This window comes from Condylura cristata, unplaced genomic scaffold (genome assembly GCF_000260355.1).
Source record: "Condylura cristata isolate star-nosed mole 26May11 unplaced genomic scaffold, ConCri1.0 scaffold00014, whole genome shotgun sequence".
Lineage (NCBI taxonomy): Eukaryota > Metazoa > Chordata > Mammalia > Eulipotyphla > Talpidae > Condylura > Condylura cristata.
In genome coordinates, this window is record NW_004567115.1 from 6,488,690 (window position 1) to 6,512,777 (window position 24,088).

General features: G+C 35.1%; 1 protein-coding gene across 1 annotated transcript in view; it reads left to right on the plus strand.

The window, feature by feature from the left end:
- The first annotated feature begins 238 nt into the window (after positions 1-238).
- The window catches only part of ATR (ATR serine/threonine kinase), a 103,083-nt gene continuing 79,233 nt past the window's right edge, over positions 239-24,088 (plus strand). Inside the window, exons 1-13 of the mRNA XM_004682438.2 lie at positions 239-386; positions 9,412-9,503; positions 13,102-13,251; positions 14,753-15,630; positions 17,247-17,425; positions 17,863-18,054; positions 19,045-19,235; positions 19,637-19,789; positions 20,659-20,851; positions 21,059-21,321; positions 22,752-22,942; positions 23,029-23,129; positions 23,327-23,498. Coding sequence (XP_004682495.1) covers positions 328-386; positions 9,412-9,503; positions 13,102-13,251; positions 14,753-15,630; positions 17,247-17,425; positions 17,863-18,054; positions 19,045-19,235; positions 19,637-19,789; positions 20,659-20,851; positions 21,059-21,321; positions 22,752-22,942; positions 23,029-23,129; positions 23,327-23,498 — 2,814 coding nt within the window. The 5' untranslated portion in view covers positions 239-327. The remainder of the gene's footprint in view (positions 387-9,411; positions 9,504-13,101; positions 13,252-14,752; positions 15,631-17,246; positions 17,426-17,862; positions 18,055-19,044; positions 19,236-19,636; positions 19,790-20,658; positions 20,852-21,058; positions 21,322-22,751; positions 22,943-23,028; positions 23,130-23,326; positions 23,499-24,088) is intronic.

Consider the following 24,088-nt stretch of genomic DNA (forward strand, 5'->3'; position numbering starts at 1 on the left):
GGGTGAGGGAATAATAACTGGCTACGCTAGAACCAAAACCCACAGCAGATCGCGACCTCAGGTATTCCGGACTCAGCCGGAACCCGACCTGGGAAATTTGACCGCCGCGCTCCCGGCTTGCTCGCCCCGCCCCTTCCCGCCTCCAGCCTCCCCCGGGTCCTGGGGAGAAAAGAAGTCGCAGCCGGCGAACGCCACCCTCAGCGTCTTCTGGGAGGAGTTTTGGGCCTTGCGAGGCCCCGTCCGGCGCCGCGCTTTCCCGTCAGGCGGGAGCGGAGAGACTCCGGGAAGCTGCTTCTGCATGGTTGATGAGTGCTGCGCTGCCTCAGCATGGGCGAGCACGGCCTCGAGCTGGCGTCTATGATTCCCGCCCTGCGGGAGCTGGGCAGGTAGGACTAAGTCTGGCGGTCCTGGGCCCTAAGACCCCTCGGCCAGGGCGGCCGGCTTCTCACGCGCTTTCCCCTCCCCTGCCGCGTGAGTTCCGGCTGCTATCCCCTCACCTCCGCCGCGGCTCTTCTGGAGATGTTCGGCGCCACAGTTGAATGTTGCTTACTCAGAAAGGAGGTTAAAAAGGTGCCCGTGGAAGAACTGGGTTTTTGTCTCATGTTTTGACCCAGAACTCCCCTTGGAAGAAACACCACTGGTGTAGATTTTTTCAAGGAGAGCCAATTGCTAGAAAGGCAGTTGGTGTCTTCCCTTGAAATCACAGGCCCTTAGGAAAATGTCCTCTCAGATTGCTCAGCCTGATCCTGGCCCGTTGTTCTCATCAGAAAGACTATATATCACCTCTCAGGTCCCCAACATTTAAATGTGCACAGAATGTTGCCCTGAATTGAAGATAGTTTAATATTATTTTGTTTGCAAGTGCTTCTCTTCTTTAAGACTAAAATCACGTACTTAACCAGTATGTTGAGGAGGGGGTTGATAACTGCTATTACTCTTCAACACAGTTACAGCCATTCCTTTCATTTCACTCATTTGTAGCTATTCTAATCGAAAAATAGGAAAACGGAGCCATAGAGAATTATCTAGTAGTATTAATTTTGATTACTTTATTATTATTGCAGTTTTGTTCAAAGCTTTTCCACGAAGCCCAAAGGTTAGAAGTCTGTGGGTGGGGAACATGTAGAGAGGATGGGTTGGAGTGTAGGGTTGTTGCCTCCCCGCCCCCTCCCCACTGTGAACCAAAAGTAAGTCAAAACTGACGTTTAACACATGGTATATTTATTTCCCTTTCTTCTTGCAGTGCTGTTATACTCATCAGTTGTTGGCCATACAAAAACATACAATCTTTCTAAGTTACGTAAATAAGGAATGAACTAAGGGACCATGCTTGACTTAATTGAATCATCCTAATTGTGTTTGTGTGAATTTTTCACTTGTCACGTATGTTTCAAGTATGCTTTCTGTTAAAACTTTGTAAAGTACTATCTACTTTCCAAAAGATGGGAATAAAAATGCTTATACGGAATTGAAGTACAGATTTCATCTCTGAGGTCTAATTGTGAAGCTCACTATGTTTTCCCACCTAGCTTTAATGTGGGATTAGCTGACTAATACTTCTCTCCCGTCTTGAGTCTTCCTCTGAGCTTACTTAATGAAAAATAATAGTATCTTGGATTTATATAGTCTTTTTTTTTTCAGCAGCAAAGTGTGTGTTGCCTTTCCTTTAATTCATTTGCAGCTATCTTAAGCAAAAGAATAGAAAAACTGACCAAAAGAGAATTATATAGTAGAAGTTTTTAATTTTCATTACTTTATTCTATTGCAGTTGCTTTGTGCAAGGCTTTTAAAAGTCTTACAGACTCTCCATGGTATTGTTACCTCTATTTATATTAAGAAACAGAGTCGCAGAAATTAAGGACCAATGTCACAGATAGCCATTTTCAGACATCGGTTTCAGATTCAAACTGTCCATACCTTTTCTACTAATTAGCTATAGCAATTAGAATTCTGGGAAAAGTGAGATGGAATTGTTCTTATGTGTGTACTGTTTTTTTTTTTTCCTTGTCCCTTAGGGATAACTTTTACTGTTAACAATCTTTTCTCTTTCTGGTCTTTCTGGGTAATTCCATCCATCCTTCTGCCTTCAGGTATCTTTTTTAACTCCTCACTTTCATTGAGGTAGGGATATCTCAGTAAATGATAACATGTTTGCTGATTTTTCCAAACTAGAAATCTAAGAGTCAGTTTTTCATGTGCTTTTGGAAGACACCTTACCGCTGTGCCACCAACACTCACTTCTTCATGTGCTTTTGGACAGTGTTCTTAATCCTTTTTTTTTTGGGCTTTTATGTTTTATTTTTACCAATTTCTGATTGAGGTAATATTGGGATACCTCCATCAGGTATTAGCACCATAGTGCACCCACCACCACCTACTCACCCATATTCCATCACCGAGAACCCTTTTAATTTTACCCCTCTGCCATCTCTTCCTCCTTGTCTTTATAAGTTTCAGTTTAATTACTTTATATTTCACATATTAGTGACACCATTAGTTATATTTCTCCTTCTCACTTATTTCTCTTAGTGTTATTCCTACCAGCTCCATCCATGTTGCCACCGATGGTATGAGTTTATCATTCTTTGACTGTTGAGTAGTATTTCATTGTGTATGTATACCACATCTTTTTTTTTTAATTTATGTGTATATATAGTTTACATTATTGTTCACTTGTGTACAATGTATGCTTGTATGCTTTCTTCTTTTAAGTGTATTCCCTGTAAAATTCCCACCATCAGTTTCACTCATAAACCATCACCATCCTGACTGTGCTCTTCTCCTCCCCATTCTCATCCCTCTCCCGCACCCTCCATTGCAGAGTATCTCTGATTTATGGTTGCCTGCTAATTTTTAAAAAATTATTATCATTGTTAATATATTTTTTCCCGATCTCTATAAGTGAAACCATTCAGTACTTTTTTTTTTCCTTCTAGCTTCTTTCACTGAGCAGCTCTGTCCATGTTGCTGCAAATGGCATGAGTTTACCTTTTTGATTGCTGAATAGTATTCCATTGTATATACTTACCACATCTTCTTGATCCAGTTGTCTGCTTTTGGGGGATTTGGGTTGTTTCCAAATCTTACCTATTGTAAATAGTGCTGTAGTAAGCATAGGGATGCAGGTATTCTTTTGAATTAGTGTTTTTGTGTCCTTTGTGCAGATTCCTAGGAGTAGAATTGTAAGGTCATATGGTAGTTTAAGGAACCTCCACACAGCTGTCCATAGTGGTTGGACCAGTTTGTGTTCCCAGCAGCAGTGTTACTTTTTCTACACATCCTCACCAGCATTTGTTGTTGCTTTTTTTTTTTTTTTTAATGTGTACCATTCTCACTGGTGTCAGATGCCACATTTTCTTGATCTACTTATCTATTCAGGAGCATTGAGGGTTTTTTTTTGTAATTTAGTTACATGAAATAGTACTGCGGTAAGCATGAGGAGTGCAGTTTTCTTTGGAATTCAGAGTTTTAAAATTTTTTTTGCAGAGATGTCTAAATGGAGGTATTGGGTAGAATGGAAGATCCATTTTTACTTTTTTGAGACAGCACCATACTGCTTTACAAAAGGGCTGGTGGCCATCTTTCTATCTTTGCTGTCTTCCTAAGTTTTTGTAAATGCCATCTAACAGCCTAGGAGTTACCCTTCACTCTTTCCCTTATCCTTTAATAATCTATCAGCAAATTCTGTCAATCCTACTTTTTAAGATTTATTTATATATGCATACAGAATTGGGGTACAGGCCAGAGGTTCAGAGGAGGTGAGAGGATTCACCAGAGACAGTGGGGAGCAGAACAGTGTACTGAAATAAACTGCTGAGGGGAGCAGGTCAGGAGAGGTCTGCTGCGCTATGTGGATCATCTCTCTTGCTGGGGATCCAACTCATGCTGAAGTGGCTGCAGCAAGCTTTGAGCTCCGCAGTGCTGCACTTTATCCTGCTGCACTTTAACCTGTTGCATCATCGGGGAGAGCTCTGTAATTTTTTAATCTAGACTATTACAGTAGTTTTGCAATTTATCTCCATTTTTACCCATTTACAATGGATTTTCTGTTCACAAGTGTACATCATATGTAGACTATCTAATATTACTCTTCTACTCAGAATCTTCTTGTCACTTTCTGGCACACTTAGTATAAAATCCAAACTCTACCAAAACCTCTAAGGTCCCTTATAATCTGGCCTCTGCCTCCTTCTGACCTAATGGCCTTATGTCCCTTCCTCCTTCACTCTGCTTCAGTAACTGCCCTTGTTTCTCACATACACCAAAGGCACCCCTGTCTTCAATCTTTGTACTTGCTGTACTATCTGAACACAGGCTCATTCCATTCAGATGTCACTTTGGAGAGGTTTCTGATCTTCCTGTTTAAAATTACTTTGTATTCATAAGGTGTTTCAGGTAGTGATACTTGCTATTAAAATATTAAACGAGAGAATAGAAGGGGACATGAGAGTCTGGGACCAGCAGCAGTATAGCTACTATAAGAGATTTGGATGGTGAGAAGAAGCCAGTCAAGTAAAATTGCGGGTAAGAATCTGGAATCAAATGGGAAATGCAAAATTCTCTAGACGGGAACCTAAGCAGAAAAAAGGAGCGAAGACTGAGATGGTATTAGTTAAAAATGGAAAAGGTGCCAGATCTTTAACATCTTAAAGACCAGAATAAGAAATTAGTTTTTAAGTACAATAAATTGCAGTGTTTAAAATAGGAAAATAATGTAATTGAATTCATGGTTTATAAACATGTTCAACCGTTGTTGCTCCACCTTCCCCCTTTACAGAGCTGTTTGCGTAAGCTTCTGTAGTAGCCTATTTTTTTGTTCCTGGCCCTTGTGCATGCTATTTGCTCTACTTGGCTCCCCTTTCCTTTTTTTTTTTTTACATGTTTAACCACACAGGGACTCCTATCACCTCCTCCAGAAACCCTTGATTGATAGGCCCTGCTCAAGGTTGAGTATGACTTGTGTGTTCTACCTGGACTCTGTTTACTCTTAAGCATGTTGCGTTAAATTCATCTGTTCATTTATTTGTCATCTCATATAAGTTCTTTTGGGGCAGACACCTGGGAGGCTTTCTGGCATTTGTTGCTTATCCCAGAGGAAGTACTCAAATATTTACAAAATGTATCCCAGCTACATGTGTTACTTAAATTTCGTTCAAATATTACAGTATACTTTTGAAAAGCTCATCCCTTGTAGATTGCAAGGTAAGAAATGCAAACTCTCCCAAAAGTTTCTTTATTCTAATAGTATATCTGATGAATGTTAGTTCACTTTTTTAAAAGGTGAATTTTTTAAAATTATACAGATATTACATGAGTATATTACCTTTATACAAAATTAAGCTCTGTAGGAAACCGATCACCACCCACAATTCTGGTATCACTCCCCACACACCTCACTTACATTTTAAAGTGACATTTGCCAAATTTATTCTTGGTTTATGATAAAATCTGCTGTCTAAACAATTTATTTAACCTTTTAATTTTAGACTTAAATGTTTTATTACATTTAAATCTGTGATGTTCTATGAGCGGTAGCTAATAGCCAAATGTGGCCATCGAGCATTTCACAAGAGCTAATCTTAAGTTGAGATATGCTGTAAATTAAAGATACACACTGGGTTTCAAAAACTTAGTACCTACCCTCTCCCAAAATAGTATGTAAAAGATCTCTGATAATTTTTATATTGAAAACATGCACAAATCTTATTTTGGGTATATTGTTATTATTAAAAAGGTTACGTTTTACATCCTCAATGTGACTACTAAAAAATTTAAATTATGCACATGTCTTATGTTGTATTTCTGTTGACCACTGCTAGTTTAAATAAGCTTTATAGCACAAGTTTTTTAAGTAGCTAAGTTTTTCTGTCAAGCAGGAATACTTCTAGGGGCCACAGAATTAAAATATTTTTCTTTCCTATAGGAGCTACTAGTCTAGTGGTGCTGCATAGTACACATGGAAAAACTAAAATATTGTGTCCCAGCTATAGGAATTTATGGTGTCATGTCAGAAAACAAACATACTTCACAGATCCAGAGGTTATATGTTAAGGATTAAGTAGCACAAGATTCAGGAAGAGCCATTCATTCATTTAAAAAAATCTTTTTTCACAGTCTACTATTACCGGGACCAATTCCTTCCTGGTGTGTGTTAGCTGTAAACCCTGTGGAACTTGAATAGTCAACTAGAATTGGACTTTGTGGTTAAATAACCAGGAAAACAATCTCATTTTTTTTCTTTTTATATTGTTTTCAGATAAACAGAAAATTATATGTACATGTTACAGGTTTTTAAAAAGATTTACTTATTTATTTATGCATACAGAACCTGGGTACAGGCCAGAGGCACAAGGGTGGTGAGAGAATTCACCAGAGACAGAGTGAGGAGCAGAACAGGCAGATTGACAAAGTACACTGCTGAGGGGAGCAGCTGGCGAGACAGGAGAGGTCTAATGCACGATGTGGATCTCCTCCTGGGCCAGGGCAGGGGGGATCGAACTCCCATTGAAGCAGCTCTGGCTATCTTGTAGTGTTGCACTTTAACTCACTGCACCACCAGGAAGGGCCACATTACAGTTGTTTTTTTTTTTTTTCACATTACAGTTTTATATAGAAGTTATAAATTTTTCTGTATGAAATATTTTTTATAAATGGTTTACCTATTGTATTAGTTCCCTCCATCTATTGTGGTTACATGCCAAGATCCCCAGTGGAGTCCTGAAACCACAGTACTGAACCCTATGTATATTACGTGTTTCCTGTAAGTACATAACTGTTACAAAGTTTAATTTATGAATTAGGTACAGTAAGGTTAATAGCAGTAACTAGTAAAATAGAACAATTATAACAATATTTTATAATAAAAGTTAAGTGAAATGGTCTTTCATAATCTCTTATTGTGTATGATGTTCTTCCATCCCACTTGATTGAAGGTAACTGAAACTGGAAAGTGAAATCACAGACTACTGCCATAGCTACTACTGCTGTTGAATTACCATAGCCACTTTGATTTTTGGTTTGGCAAAATATTGGCCTCATCCATCATAGGGGCCATAGCTTCTGCCTCCACAGTTTCCTTCTTTCATGGTACAAAATTTCAGAATCGCTTTCAGCATTACCAAATCTGTTACAGCCATCCCCAGCCACTTAGACTGCTGAAGTTTCCTCTGTGACCAAAATCACCTCCATGACTAACACCAAAGTGTCTAGGACAGTTTCAGCCTCTTTGACTGGATAAAGCACAAACATCTCTTGCTTAGATAGGGCTTTCCTTACTTCACAGTTGTGGCTATTCATAGTGTGATATTTCTGAATGATAGACCAAAACCTCTGGATTGCTTGGTGTTTGGATCTCTCATTTACCACATAATCTGTGAGTGATCCCCTTCTCAAAATGGCCTCTCAAGCTCTTTCATGTTATTTCAAAGCTTTAAACACTGATGATGGGTTCCTGCAGCAGTTCCTGCTACTTGGGAGGTTGACTTAGATGTACATTGGAAGGGGAGACTTACTATGCTCTACTTGGCACTGTTTGTGGGCAGAAAGGAGTCCAATTGTCAGTTCTTGACCCAGTTTGTCTTATCTCATGTGTGGGAAATTCTAGACATTTCATTTATAAATATAAATATTTATAAAGGATAAAGAATTTACATAGACCACATGACATTATGACACCTAAAAATAATTCCTTAATAATATTAAATACCTAATCTATGTTTGAATTTTCTCAATTGTGCAATGCAAATCAAAACCACAATGAGATACCACCTCATACCTGTGTGAATGGCCCATTAAATAAAAAACAGAAACAACAAATCCTGGAGAGGATGAAGAAAAAAAGGACCCATTTTACATTGTTGATGGGATTGCAAATTGGTCCAGCCACTTTGGAAAGCTGTGTGGAGGTTACTTAAAACAAACAAACAAAAAAATGCATCTACCATATGGCCTAGCTATCCAAAAATACCCATAGGATAAAAATTAAAATAACAACAACAAAAAAACACCACTAATTCAAAAGGAAACTTGTTCTCCGATGTTTATTGTAGCACTATTTACAGTAGCCAAAATATGGACACAACCTAAATGTCCCCCAAACAATGAGTGTATCAAGAAGATATGGTGTGTATACACAATGGAATAGTATTCAACAGTCAGGAAAGATAAAACACCCTATTTGCAACATGAATGGAGCTGGAAGGGATTATATTCAAATAAGTCAGAAGGAAAAAGATAAGTAGTAGATGGTTTCACTTGTGGAATATAGAGAAACCAAAGTGTCAAGGGAAAAAAAGACAAAACTTGCAAGCTGACTATAGACTGAGTGATCCAGTGGGGAGAGAGGGGTCAAAACAGGAGCAAAGAGCACAAGGGAATATAGTGCTGAATTATGGGTACAATGATGGTGGGAGAACTACAGGGTCTACACCTGAGTAGAGAAATGAAATACTGTCAAAAAACGTTTAAATGATGTAAAAAATTAAAAATGTAATTGAAAACCATAAAATTTCCCAGTTCTCATGTGTCTTACTAACAGTTTTTGAATCTGAAATTAATTTGGAGTTTTAAATTATAATTAGTTGATATATCTCTTACATCTTAGTTACAGGTTTCTCCTCTCATTTCCCTTGGAATTTATTTGTTGAAGAAACTGTTGATTTTCTAAAAGTCTAGGTCTGCACCACTCAACTGAAATATAAGATAAGCCACATAGATAATTAAGATATATTTTTTTAAGTTTTATCTATTATATGCATACAAAACTGGGGTATAGGCCAGAGGTGCAGGGGCAGTGAGAAGATTCACCAGAGACAGAGTGGGGTTGACTGACGAAGTACACTGCTGAGGGGAGCAGCTGGTGGGTCAGTAGAGGTCTGCTGCACTATGTGGATATCCTCCGGGGCAGGGATCAAACTCATGCTGAAATGGCTTTTGCTTCTTAGTGCTGTGTTTTAATACTGCGCCACCAGGGAGGGCCCAAAATATTTTAATAGCTATATTACAAAAGTAAAAAGGGAAATAGGTGAAATTAATTTGTAATAATGTCTTACTTGAAACATTTCAATGTCTAATTAATATAAAACCATTAATGATATATAATTACTTTTTGAAATATTTTTGGTACTCAATTTTGAAAATCCAAAGTGTATTGTATGCTATAGTGCATCTCAGTTGGACTAAACATAATAGCACCCATATTAAACAGGTCTAGAGTTTGCTGATTGGTTAACTATGGTCTCATTTAGCATGTTCTTTTTCTCGTTGTGAGTTGGTTACATATATTTAAACTTTTCTTTAAATTTTTAACAGAAGAATATTGTAAATGTCAACATTAAGATAAATTCAACTTTGGAGAATTTTTTACAAATGAAACTAAGGCATAACTGAGTTAAACTTTTATTTGTATTTTAGTGCCAGTCCAGAGGAATACAATACCGTTGTACAGAAGCCAAGACAAATTCTATGTCAGTTCATTGACCGAATACTTACAGATGTAAATGTTGGTAAGAAACAGTTATTTCTTACATAAACTTTATAAATTGTTTTCTGTTTCTTAAGTGCAGTATAGTAGCATTTTCATCTATGTAGCTTTTGTACTAGTATTGTTAGCATCTATGATACTTGGCTATTGTGAAACAAGTTATTTACAGTATTATAAATTAAGTTTTTAAGGTAATTCTGTTTTCTTGTTATCTAGATTTTCTAGTGTTTACCATATATTCTTCTTTGACATGATATGTTTCGGAAAACTCTTTGCCCATTCTAAATGATAAAGGCCCTAATTTAGCCAGGATTTGTGCTATTGGGTTAGAAGCAACAAATGTCATAGAAAAGTTTTTAAATCAGAGTTGGTGACTTTAGCAAACAGTAAATCAAAGACAAGAGAGAAGGGGAGGGTGCGGGAGGGAGATTAGAGTACAGTGGCACTTGGTGGGAAAACCATGGTGACAGCACTTGAGAAGAGAGAGACTATTGTAAAAATAGTTTATAAAAATAAACAAGGGTGTATAAAAAAATAAAACATTGGGAAAAAAAGGTGGTGACTCTCTAGGAGGTAATAAGATTCTTTGAGTTGTTAAACCAACTGATTTTATTTGTGGCACTCTAAAAGACATATTACAAACTTGGCAACATAATGTCATATTTAAAATTGCATGGAAGGGGAATATATAGTGGGCTTTGGCTCATGACTTATAAACTTATCACAGATTTTATGACTTGATAGTCATTTGACCTTTTTTCTAGTCAGTGAATTTATGAGTAGCTGAAAAATAACAAAAGAACCGTTAATACTTTTCTTATAATCTTTCCTCTCAGTAGACTACTTGCCCTTCTCTTTATCATCTATAAATCAGCTTCATAGCAGCTTCCCAGAAAATAATTTACTCTGGATTGTTGTAATAATTAACATATTTCATTATAATTATATTCGTTTGATTCCCTCATAAAACTGAGAATTTCTTTTTAGTCTTCAGAATTTTTTTCCCCACCTCCATCCTTCATACCTTTTGACCTTTTCTTCTCCCCCAACTTGTAACCTCAGAAACCTCACTTTATTACTTTGTTGAATCATCCTTCAGTATTTCTCTTTGTCATTCTGACTCATTTTACAGTCCCCTTGAATTCCTTTCATTTTGCTGTAAATAAAACATTTTGTCTTTCCTTATGGCTGAATAGTATTCCATTATTTGGATATACCAAATCTTGTTCCATACCTCTACCAATGGATATTTATACTGCTTTCACATCCTAGCTTTTGTAAATAGCGCTGGAAAACATTGTAAAGCATATAGCTTTCTGAGTTGATGGTTTTACATTCATTGGATAGATGCCCAAGGAATAGGATTGCTGGGTCTTACAATTTTCCATTTTTAGTTTTTAGTTAAATTCAGGTCACTTTCCAAAACGGTTGCACCAGGTTATATTCCTGGCAACAGTGTGATGTGGTTTCTCTTCACATCCTAGCACTTGTTTGTTTGTTTGTTTTAAGATTATTTATTTATGCATACAGAACTGAGATACAGGCCAGAGGTGCAGGGACAGTGAGAATATTCACCAGAGACAGAATGGGAAGCAGAATAGGCAGATCGTGAAAGTATATTGCTGAGGGGAGCAGCAGGCGGGTCAGGAGAGGTCTGCTGTGCCATGTGGGTCACCTCCGGGGCCGGGATCGAACTCGTGCTGAAGTGTCTTTAGCTTCTTACTGTTGTGCTTTAACCCACTGTACCAGGAGGGAGGGCCTTGTTTGTTTTTTTAATGTGTATTATTCTCATGGGTGTGAAAATTGATATCTCATGGTTAACCTGCATCTCCCTTTTAAAAATAATGAACATTTTACCACATATCTATTAATTAGAGTTCTGGATATCCTCTTCAATCCATTTATTAACTTAGTTGTTTTATTGAATTGTGCAAGTTTTTCTATATCTTAGATATTAATTCCAATGAATTTTGTAATGTCTGAATATTCTCTGCCATTCAATAGGATTTTTTTAAAATTAACTTTTATTTTGCAATGTAAAAGCTTTTTAGCTTGCGGTAACTTTTTATTTCCCATGCCATAAAAGCTCTCTAAAACATCTCCAAAGGGGCCCTCCTTGGTGGCGCAGCAGGTTAAAGCGCTGCACTGAGAAGCTTAAGCCACTTCCTCATGCCACTTCCTCATGAGCTCCATCCCCGCCTGCCCTGAGGAGATCCACATGGAGATCCACACAGCGAGGCAGACCCTCCTGACCAGCCCGCTGCTCCTCTCAGCAGTGTACTTCATCGATCTGCCTTTTCTGCTCCCCACTCTGTCCCTGGTGAATCCTCTCACCTTCCGCATCTCTGGCCTATACCCCAGTTCTGTATGAATAAATAAATAAATAAATAAATAAGTCTTAAAAAAAAATCTCCAAAGGTCTCCAGTAACATCTTTATCAGTGATGCAGTGGAATATAACACCACTGTTTCCTTCTATGTATTTTATTATGGCAGCTCTTAAATTTAAATCTTTATTTGGAATTTAATTTTGTGTATGGAATTCATTCTTTCATTTATTCATTCATTTACATATGGCTTCTAGTTTTCCCAGTACCATTTGTATAGGGAAGAGATTTTCCACATTGTATGATCATGGCTACTTTATGTATTATTATATAATATATATTATTATAGATTATATATTTTATATAATATATATTTCATGCATATTAAATATATGCATGAATTTTCATTTTGGGGCCTTGATTGATTCATTTTTGGACCCACATTGATTGATGTGTCTGTTTTAATGTCAATGCCATATTATTTTAATTGTTATTGCTTCCTAGTGTAAGTTGTGGTGACTTGATGCCTCCATTTCTCCTTTTTTCTCAGATAATTTCATTTTCTATTCAAGGCCTCTTGTAGTTCTATATGGATTTTAGTATTTTTTGTTCATTTCCTTGAGGTTAGTATTTTGATATGGATTATGTTAAATTTATATATTGCTTTAGGTAGGATAGTCATTTTGATTATATTGATTCTATCTATGAGGTGAAATATTTTACCTCCTTATGTCACCATCTAAATCCTTAATAATGTCTTAATAGTTCTTGTTGTATGGGTCTTTTGTCTCCATGTTTTAGCTAATTCCAAGATACTTGATTCTTTTTGAAGCTATTGTGAATGAAATTATTTTCTTAATTTTCTTTTCATTTGTTGTTTGTATGTAAGGATGGAATAGATTTTTGTATGTTGATTTGATAACCTGCTATTTTACTGTATTCAGTGTTTCTACCATCTTTTTTGTGTAACCTTTAGGTTATTCTATATATGAAATCAACTGTGAATAGTGATATTTCACTTCTGACTTGGATTCTTTGTTTTTGATTTTCAGATTTTAGCAAAATGTCAGACATGTGGTTCTATAATTCATATCTGATAAAGAGATGCAATAATGAATGCACATAATTATTAAACTTTTAAAGTTAGAAAGACAGAAGTATAGCATTTAATCTCATCAGTTTAGCATGAACTCTGTGCTAGACATAATTCTGGTCACCAAAGTCTGATTTCTTAACAAAAGGACTACCATTTAATTTGTCATGACCCTTCAATTTAAATCTTCTATTACTTTAGTTGTTCTAGAGCTTGTAAAGAAAACTGATGCACAGCCAACCTCTGTGATGTTGCTTGATTTCATCCAGCATATTATGAAATCCTCACCACTTATGTTTGTAAATGTGAATGGAAGCCATGGGCAAAATGAGGCCAAAGGTAGTTGTATTGGTAAGTTCTACTTGTACCTCCATTTGCAATCTGATGTATGAAATCTACTAGTTTCTGCTCTCCTGAAATATACATTATTACTCTTAATTTGGACACGTTTGCTATAAATTGAAGAGGCAAATGGTAATGGTTAGTTTTATTTCATGCATTCATACTTTTTTTTTTGTCTAGATCTGCTTTTTTGTCTGGATGTCTAGAATGGAACAAGTAATTAAATATTTGTCATTGAATACTTAAGCATTGTTTGCTGTTTGGTAATGTGTTTCTTCTATGTCAAATATTGGTAAACTAGAACCCACAGACTGGCTGCCTATTTTTGTAAACATTATTTTGTTAGAATATTCATGGTCACTCATTTACTTATTGTCTGTGACTACTACAATAGTAACATAGAGTAGTTGCCATGGAGACACTGCCTTTAATCCTAAGATATTTCCCCTTAAGTCCTGGAGAGAAAAGTTGGCTGACTCCTGTTCTAGATATTGAAACCCTTTTCTAGGCTTCATTGTAATTGTTCTAGTACTTTTCCTTTTTTTATTGGCCTCCTCATAAAGAAATGTAAAGCAAATATCTTTTTCTCCCTCTATAATGTACAGAAGAAATGTAAAGCAAATATCTTTTTTTCCCTCTATAATGTAATGTATTTTTTAATTTGCCTGAATTTCAAGACTGAAGTTTGCTAGTAGAACATCCAAAATGTTTTTCTGACCGCTGCTTTGAGAGCCTGCCCTTGCTCCATTTTTATACTCTCTTAGTGTAAAAGTTTTGCATTTCTTCTATCATAGTGACTAAGTTGTGTTCTGGAAATCTGTTGTTATGTTTTTTGCTATAGTGTTTTTCAGATAAGTGATGATTATTATTGGGTTATGAAGATGAAATAAAACAGACTAGAAAACACAGTACATTATATGTAATAAAAAGTATTGTTTCATGAAACTTATTTCACATATTCAAATAAAATAAATATGCATATAATACTGGTTTTAGATATAAAATATATCTTAATTGGCTGTCAAAATGTTTGAAAAACTATATTATAGAATTTATGAGGATGGCACTATGATTGATTGATTTTTGTGTACCTGGGGTAAAGTTCCACTCAGTAAGTATTTTTTGAAAGAATGATAATAGCTACCATTAGTCAAGGATTTATTTAACTTCAGATACTGTGCTGAGAATGTCACAGATATTATCTTACATGACATTAGGGTGACCTTAGTGTAACCCATAAAGTAGACGTTATTATCCCCCCACATAGGTGAAGTTACAGAGGTTCAAAGAAATGAAAAGCTCACACAACTACTAAGGAAAGCTAGGAAGGACCTTGTGTGTCTGGTGCCAAAATTATTATTACAATTTTGTTATGTGCTCATTGTGTAGGGTATGTTTTGGGTTATTTTACTGGTAAGTTTATACTTTGAAGATAAATTATCAAACATTTAGCAGCTTAATTAGCACTTCTGATATACTCAATCTTTTTTTTTGCTTATTTATTTCAAAGAATTCAGTAATTGGATCATAACAAGACTTCTGCGGATTGCAGCAACTCCTTCCTGCCATATGTTACACAAGAAAATCTGTGAAGTCATTTGCTCATTGTTATTTCTTTTTAAAAGCAAGAGCCCTGCTATTTTTGGAGTTTTGACAAAGGAATTATTATATCTTTTTGAAGACTTGATTTGCCTCCACAGAAGAAATGCAATGGGTCACTCTGTTGAGTGGCCAGTGGTGGTTAGCCGATTTTTAAGTCAATTGGATGAACACATGGGATATTTACAACCAGCTCCTTTGCAGCTCATGAACATGCAAAATTTAGAATTCATTGAAGTCACTTTATTGACGGTTCTTACTCGTATTATAGCAATTATATTTTTTAGAAGACAAGAACTATTACTTTGGCGGATAGGTTGTGTTCTGCTAGAGTGTGGTAGTCCAAAAATTAAATCTTTAGCAATTAGCCTTTTAACTGAACTGTTTGAGCTGGGCGGACTACCAACACAACCTGCCAGCACTTTTTTCAGCTCATTTTTGGAATTATTAAAACACCTTGTAGAAATGGACGCTGACCAGTTAAAACTTTATGAAGAGCCATTATCCAAGTTGATAAAGAGACTGTTTCCATTTGAAGCAGAAGCTTATAGAAGTATTGAACCTGTCTATTTAAATATGCTGCTGGAAAAACTCTGTGTCATGTTTGAAGATGGGGTGCTTATGCAGCTTAAGTCTGATTTGCTGAAAGCAGCTTTGTGCCACTTACTGCAGTATTTCCTTAAATATGTGCCAGCTGGGTATGAATCGGCTTTGCAAGTCAGGAAGGTGTATGTGAGAAATATTTGTAGAGCTCTTGTGGATGTACTTGGAACTCAGGTCGATGCAGAGGTAAGGCATTTGAGGGTTATTTGTTCATAATTCATGTGCATGCATATATGCAGATATGTTAATAAGAAGATAAGGATATCTTCAGTAATAATGTACATTTAGAACAGAATGATTTTTATCATTATTCTGGCTTTCTGTTATGGATTTTTACTTTGATTTCAGAGAAATTTGGTCAGAGTTGGTAATGGACTGCAAATGGAGTAGAATTTTTGAGGTGTAGAAGGACCAAGACAGTAGGGCACCGAAGGATCCAGCTCCAGTGAGTGTCAGGGATTCAAATTTCTTTCTGTTCTATGGGTACTAGAAATGTCTAGTGGGGAGCCACAGTGACTCCCTTCTCTAAGCCAGCTACTGGTTCTAAGTGTTTTATATCGTCTTGTGTCAGCTTCTACCTCTAGGCTTTATTTGACCCCTAGATGCAATGCTGACGTGGACTGTAGTTATAGTTGATATAGGGTCAAAGGCTGGGAGTTTTTTGTTTTTTTTTTTCCTCCAGCACACAGACTTTTTTTTGTGGTGCAAACATTCATTTGTTTTAGTTTAGGTTGGGTTTGGGAGTGGTATTTTGAATATCCTAGCTTCAGCTTGGAATAGTAGCCTCTTCTATGAGGAGACACAGATGATCAGACGTGTGACCTGGTTTTCCTCACAGGTCAGACTCTAGCTGTTCTCAGAACCTCAGGCCCAAATCAGTAATCCAGGCTCTGCTCCTGCCATTCTTTAACAGTGTAACTTCTGTCCTGAGCAATGATTCTGCGTGCTCCCCCCTTTAAGGGCAGTTCTGAGTTGAGTCCCCAGTTGTGACTTTTGCCTCTGACGCAGCAATTATAGGATATTCTGTATAGCATGTGTCTTTCTTGTGGGTTGTAATGCCCCATTATCACTGTAAACACAATTCACTTAAAATTTGTCCTATCCCTTTTTGACTGTTGTTGTTCTTACTGTGTGCTGTGGTTGCCTGTTTTTCCTGAGAGGTTTTTGACTTTGTTCTGCTGTGGTCTAGTTTTAAGTTAATGGAGGAGGCAAGCCCTGTATCTTCACCCTGTGCCATCTTGCAGACATTACCAGAACTTTTGAAGTTAAATATTTTAATTATACTATTCATTAAAAGAGATCAGGTATCAACTTTATTGCAGAAATGTTCATCTCACATAGATTTTATCTTTGGCAGGTTATACTTAGTCATTTTTAGAAAACCTGAGGGTATATAAAACTAGTATCAAACTATGCCTTTTCCCCATTTGCACTGGGAGGTAGCCAGTATAATAATACAGATATGCAGAAACTTGATTAAATATTTCAGTTTATCTTTAACTCTTGCTGGATTTTTAGTATGAAAAGTTAGGAATTTCTTTTGCAATTTTTCTGTGGTATTTTTATAGAAAAGTAGGTTATTGAGAAAAGGATTAATCTTAGGCCTTTTAAGACTGAAGAACCATAGTTCTATACAGAGACACATAAATCTCTTTTGGCTGTTGTTAACTTATAACCTATTTAAATGTGAAAAAATTGTTTCTTATTAGGAAATACATAACTAATAACTAATGTATTTTTTGCTTAGAGTAATATGAATGTATCTACTAAAAGAGTTTTTGAAATTATTTTTGCTTTCTCAGTATTTGTTAGGTCCACTTTATACAGCTTTAAAAATGGAAAGTATGGCCATCATGGAGGAGATTCAGAGCCAAATTCAACAAGAAATCCTCTGCAGTAATAATGATGAAATGTCATCCAAGAGGTGTCGACTCAGTTCATCTTTAAACTCTTTGAGAAGTGAACCCAAACATCCTGAGGAGTATGACCTGCATTCTATTTGTATTTAGTCATTTAGTAAACCTCTGTTCATTTTAAAAAATCATACTTGGTTAAATGTTTTGACTTAAATACACAAAGAACTTTTGTTCTTTCTAAAGGTTATCATAGTAATACTTGAAGTCTTTTAATAATTCTTGTAGTCTATTCTAATATTAAACATTTCATGACTAAATATGGTTACTTAAAAGAATTTATAAGTCTTATCTAGCTTTTAGAAGTACCTGAGAATACTTCTATTAGCAAATTGAAAAGAATGTTAACACACTTTTTGCAAAATGGCCAAAGAACTTCCATATTTTAGTCTGCCCTGACAGTTGTTTAAAATCTCTTGTTTTAGTTTCACTAATGTATATCTTTAATTTAGATATTTTAAAATTACATCAAATATAAATATATTGTGGATGTGATTAATTATAGAATTATACATGTGGATATGAGCAAGAAGAGCATATTATGGAGTACACTGAAACAGAAAGCAGAATCCCTTCAGATGTCCCTGGAATGCAGAGGTCTAAAGAATACTGTTATTGAGACTTTAGAGGGAATCGCTGTTGTTCTACAACTGACAGCCTTGTGTACTGCTCATTGCTCTCCCCAAGATGTGGACTGGTAAAACAACTTGTATTTTTTTGGTGGGTTTCCTGTGATGAGCTTGGCTTTACTGTTTGAAGAGACTTTAGTATTCTCTTGATTTGTGGGACCTTATGAAACAAACTTAAATGAAATAAATTTGTCTTTTACTTAGCACCTGCTGAATGTTAGATGCTGTATTAAGTACTCTGCATGCCTTATTTAATCTTTGCAATTTGAGGTAAATCCTTTTATGTCCACTTTACAAACCAGAAATTGGGCTTCTTCTTTTTACATTCTGAAGCCTAATCTGTTTAACTTAGGACACAAGAGAAATTAGACTGTTACATTTCTGTATAACTCAGAAACCAATGTTATTTTTGTCAAATACTTAAGTTTACAGAAAATTTCCTTTTAATAATAAGAGTAGGAATTTAATGTTCCTGAGAGATGTACTTTTGGTTGGTATACTTTAGACTGCTTAATTATTCAACCAAGAGAAACAAGAAAAGCAGGAACTCTGAAGATCTCTTTTTTTTAATGCCACATTATAGACCAGTGCTTATTAATTTTTTATACAATTATTTATTCTTCTTTTATTGACTCTTAACTAGGCAACACAGAGTTATAGAGGAGATTTTAGAGAAACTACTAATTCAGATTTCTTTAAATTTGGAATTTGAGATACTAGCTAATTAAACTCAAGTTTGCCCTGTCCTATTATTAAGAAATTATGTCAAATTGTATTAGAAATTATGTAGGAATTTCTGTCATTTTAAACCAGGTGATGCCACATTTAAACATCTTGATTAGTTTTAATTACCAAGTTCTAAGAAGTGATTTAGACTGACAAAGATATTGAACTAAAATGATGATATAAGTTGATTTGTACATTTACTTTGAGTTACTGAAATTACAGGTTAGCTTTATATTGACAGTTTAATTTCTCTGGACTTTACTTACAGTATTAAGTTTGACTGCAACAAAATCCATTTTAATTATCTGTCTTAACAATTATATTTACTGTAGCCATAATTCTAAGGATTATCAAGAGAAATGTAAGAAAAAACCTTCAGTGGTGATAACTTGGATGTTTTTGGATTTTTACACACAAGTGCTTAAGAGCTGTAAGAGTTCATTAAACTCTGCTGAAAAACCGGACCTGGAGACCATCATTGATAAAGTACTGAAAATATGTGATGCTTTGATTTACATTCAAGGTGAGTACAAAAAAGTAGTAGATCAAAGTAACCTTTAAGGATAATACTTGTATACCCAAAATTTTTTCTTGATTTCAGTTCGATTAGCTTGTTAGTAACTTCTAAGTTAAAACTAAGTGATATTTTGATTTTATTTTTCAGTAGGAAAAATTTTCAATTTTTTGATTTGAGAATCTGAAGAAAGCTATGATCCTTCTAAAAACTATGTGATTGCAGTTTTATAGTCAACGTTCCATTGTTTTAGATTTACAGACCTCAGAATAGCGTCTCTATGTTAAGAAATTCCCTGTTCACTGCTCACTATAATTCCATTTCATGTTTAGAATATATTTTTATTAGAAAAGATACAGTTAAACATGTTTAAGAAAATAAATGTAATTTTCTGTTGTGTGTTTCTACAGTAAAAAGCTCATTTGAAGATAATATTCTGGAAGATTTATGTGGATTGCTATCCCTTCCATGGATTTATTCCCATTCTGATGGTGACTCTTTAAAGTTGACCACATTTACCACTGATCTTCTAACATTAAGCCAGAGGATTTCAGATAGCTACTGTAAGTGGTCACAGAATTGTATATGTCTGGTTTGTTTTAACTAATTTCTATGTATAACTTATTTCTGGTTGTTTTTTTTTTTCAATAATTAAAAGAGGGGTGTATATTTTAATAATTTTAAAATAGGAAGTAGCGTGTAAAACATAGTAGTACATGATAAGATTATTTCTTCCTCAACTGTATTCTACAACATTGCTCTCCAAAGATTCCAGTTTATGTTCCTGTTAGCAGAGTTTGACTGTACCTATCATTGCAAATCCCCTCCAATACGTGGCTTTAACAGACTTTAAAATTTTTGGTTCCTGAAAAAAGGTAAAAGAAAAAACATCAAGGAGGTAGCTAAACAAAAATTTCCCCACATTTGTTGAATATGATTTTCATATTGCAGTTTCTCGATTATTTGATAAGATGGTAGGTAAATCTTGTTCAGTGCACATGCTTTATTTTGGAACAGGAACTTTTAATTAATTATTACATTTTTTTCCTCTTTTTATTAAATGTTAACATCATTCTTCATTTTGTGCATTTTTTTCATCTCAGTTGTAATCCCCGTGGGCTTCCTAAAAGAATTCACCTATGTGCTATTTCTTTCTGGCTTATTTCACTGACCATGATCCCTTCCAGCTCCATCCATGTTGCTACAAAAGGCATGCATTTATCTTTTTTGATTGCTGAGTAATATTCCATTGTGTATATGTACCACATCTTTTTAATCCAGTCATCTGTTTTGGGTCATTTGTAAATAGTGCAGTATTATATGTATTTTAAATGTCACTTGACTTTTATGTGGAGAATGAAAATATATGTGTATGTGATTATATGTATATAAAAAAACAGAGATCTTACTTAACAGAGTTAATTTTTTTCAGCACCACAGGCACAATCACAATGTGTGTTTCTTCTGACTCTGTTTCCAAGAAGAATGTTCCTTGAATGGAGAACAGAAGTTTACAACTGGGCTCTGCAGAGCTCCCATGAAGTAATCCGGGCTAGTTGTGTTAATGGATTTTTTATCTTACTGCAGCAGCAGAATTCTTGTAATAGAGTCCCCAAGATTCTTATGTATGTATTCATGTTTTAATTTGAACATATAACTTGAATGGAAAGATCATATATGCAATTTTATTGAGTACATAGAATACTGCTTTCAGTTTTAGTATTAAATTCTTTTCCTTCTAGCTTTTGCCTTATCATTATTTGCCCCAAATAAGATGATTTAGACCACAAAATTAAGCAAGAAGATTTAATATCTTTTCTTTCTTTTCTCAGAGATAAAGTCAAAGACGATTCTGATATTGTCAAGAAAGAATTTGCCTCTATACTTGGTCAACTTGTCTGTATGCTTCATGGCATGTTTTATTTGACAAGTTCTTTAACAGAACCTTTTTCTGAGCATGGACATATTGATCTCTTCTGCAAGAGTCTAAAAGTTACTTCTCAACATAGATGTTCCTCTTCTCGATTGAAAGCTTCTGTTTGCAAGCCATTTCTTTTCTTACTGAAGAAAAAAATATCTAGTTCAGTGAAACTTGGTGAGTGATTTGTTATAATTTATTTAATATTTTAAAAACCTAGTAATCTCTTAAGCTTTAAAAAAAATAGGACTTGTGGGCCCTCCCTGGTGGTGCAGCGGGTTAAAGCACTGCACTGAGAAGCTAAAGCCACTTCTGCATGAGTTCGATTCCCGCCTGCCCCAGAGGAGACCACATGGCGTGGCAGACCTCTCCTGACCCGCCCGCTGCTCCCCTTAGCAGTGTACTTCGTCGATCTGCCTGTTCTGCTCCCCACTCTGTCTCTGGTGAAGTCTCTCACTGCCCCTGAGTCTCTGGCCTGTACCCTAGTTCTGTATGTACAAATAAATACATCTTTAAAAAAAAAAAAATAGAACTTGTTTATAGGTTCATTGCTCATGCAGTGATATTTATAAATGGAATGTTGGTATTAGATTGCATTATAGACTAACAAGGGAATTAATGTTTGGACTTTAAAATGCTCTAGTGATCTAATACTATAAGAAAGCATATCTGATGTTTAGTTCAGTATAATAAGGCTCAGTATTATAAATCCTCTTAATTGATACCAAGGGCTACTTAATATACCTTCTTCCTCTAATTTTAACCTTGGTACTATGAATAGTTAGATACTTTACCCAAGGACTACAGTTTACATTTTCTTTGCCACTTTCCACTGGCAATTACATATTTGTTGGGAGCATGATATTTATACCAGTTAGAAGATCCATATTAAGCAGAAAGTTTCAATCTTTCAGAACTATGTATGATTTTATATATTGTTTTAAACATGGGTATATAAAATCATATTGATACAATAGGTGGTTTCCCTAAGTTGGTTTTTTTTTTTAAGATTTATTTTATTTATGCATACATACCTGAGGTATAGCCCAGAGATGTGGAGGGTGAGAGGATTTGCCAGAGACAAGGTGGGGAGCAGAACAGGTAGATGGACTGAAAACTGCTGAGGGGAGCAGTGGGTGGGTCAGAAGAGGTCTACCATGCCATGTGGGTGGCCTACCTTACCGGGATTGAACTGGGGTGGCTGCGATAGCTTTTTAGTGCTGTACTTTAATCCATTGCACCAATGGATTAATAATATGAAGTTCATAGTAAGACTTAAGACTGTTCTCTGTTTACAGTTTTTTGATTAGTGAGATGCATTTTTAAATCTACCTTGGTAATGAATAATGATCTAAAAAATCTAAGTAACCATTTTATAACTTTAATATTCTAGAATTTATTTAAAATTATCTATAACTTTAAGTGTAAAGCTAAATTTATCAGTATTTTAATCCTTCACAATTCTGTGTGTTCTAAGAATTTAAATATTAATGTTGATATTATAAGGTAACTTAGAATCTCTATAGTATATTTCCTATTGATGACATTTACAGTAAAACTTTGAGGTTTAATGTGTTGAATTAGATATTATGTGCTCTTGCTCTTAGCTTTCATAGATAATCTACATCACCTTTGTAAGCACCTTGATTTTAGAGAAGATGAAACAGATGTTAAAATAGTTCTTGGGACTTTATTAAATTTAATGGAAGATCCAGACAAAGATGTTAGAGTGGCTTTTAGTGGAAATATCAAGCATATATTGGAATCCTTGGACTCTGAAGATGGATTTATAAAAGAGGTCAATAATTTTTTATTTTTAAACATATGTATTTTAATAAACCTGAGTCTAGGAATATCTTTAACTAGTTAATTTTATTGTTTTAGCTTTTTGTTCTAAGAATGAAGGAAGCATATACACATGCTCAAATCTCAAGAAATAATGAGTTGAAGGACACCTTGATTCTTACAACAGGAGATATTGGAAGGTATACTTGGCAGTACTTGTACACTTTCTTTTTAATTCTGGACATTCTTTTTGTTTTATTTGCCTGCTATTAGAAATGTTTATATGACAGGTGAACTATTAAGAGAATGAAATATAATTCCACCTGGCATTTATTTGTGGATTTCCATTTATTTCTGAAAAGTTAATGAGAACTTTTTTTTTTTTTTTTCATTTTAGGGCAGCAAAAGGAGATTTGGTACCTTTTGCACTCTTGCATTTATTGCACTGTTTATTATCCAAGTCAGCATCCGTCTCTGGAGCAGCATACACAGAAATCAGAGCTATGGTTGCAGCTAAAAGTGTTAAACTGCAAAACTTCTTCAGTCAGTATAAGAAACCCATCTGTCAGGTGAGAGTCATTAGCCTTAACTATAGGAAATAGTACTTTGCAAGTGTTCCATGAAAGAACATAAATGTATTTTCTTTTTCTGGCTTTGAAAGATGTATTTTTTTAAAAATATATTTAAGAGAACATAAATCTTCTAAATTTACATTTTAGCATCTTAGTCTGAAGATGTAGATTATAAGTGAATAATGGGAGAAACCACCCTATAAGATTTATTTATACTCTATTATTAATCAATTAAGAGACGCCTTTCATTTCTTAATCTTTTTAGTGATGATAAACTCCATGATGCTTTGGTATTATAGATAAGGCATTTTAAAAAGGGTGACTATTCATAGCTGGAAAGTTAGGCTGTGTTAAAATACTGAGCTTGACGTGTGTTGGAGGTGTAGTCCTTAGCAAAATATTTAGGTTCCTTAACTAAACTTAATTGCTGAATCTGCAAAAAGGAGATTATGACATAATTCACCTCAATAATGTAATAAACATAAAAAGATGATTCAAGTAACTTATTTAGTATACTGTAGAATTATATGTTAGCTTAAAAAAATACCAGTTAAATTTTCTTCATGTGTGAAAATTAACACATTGTT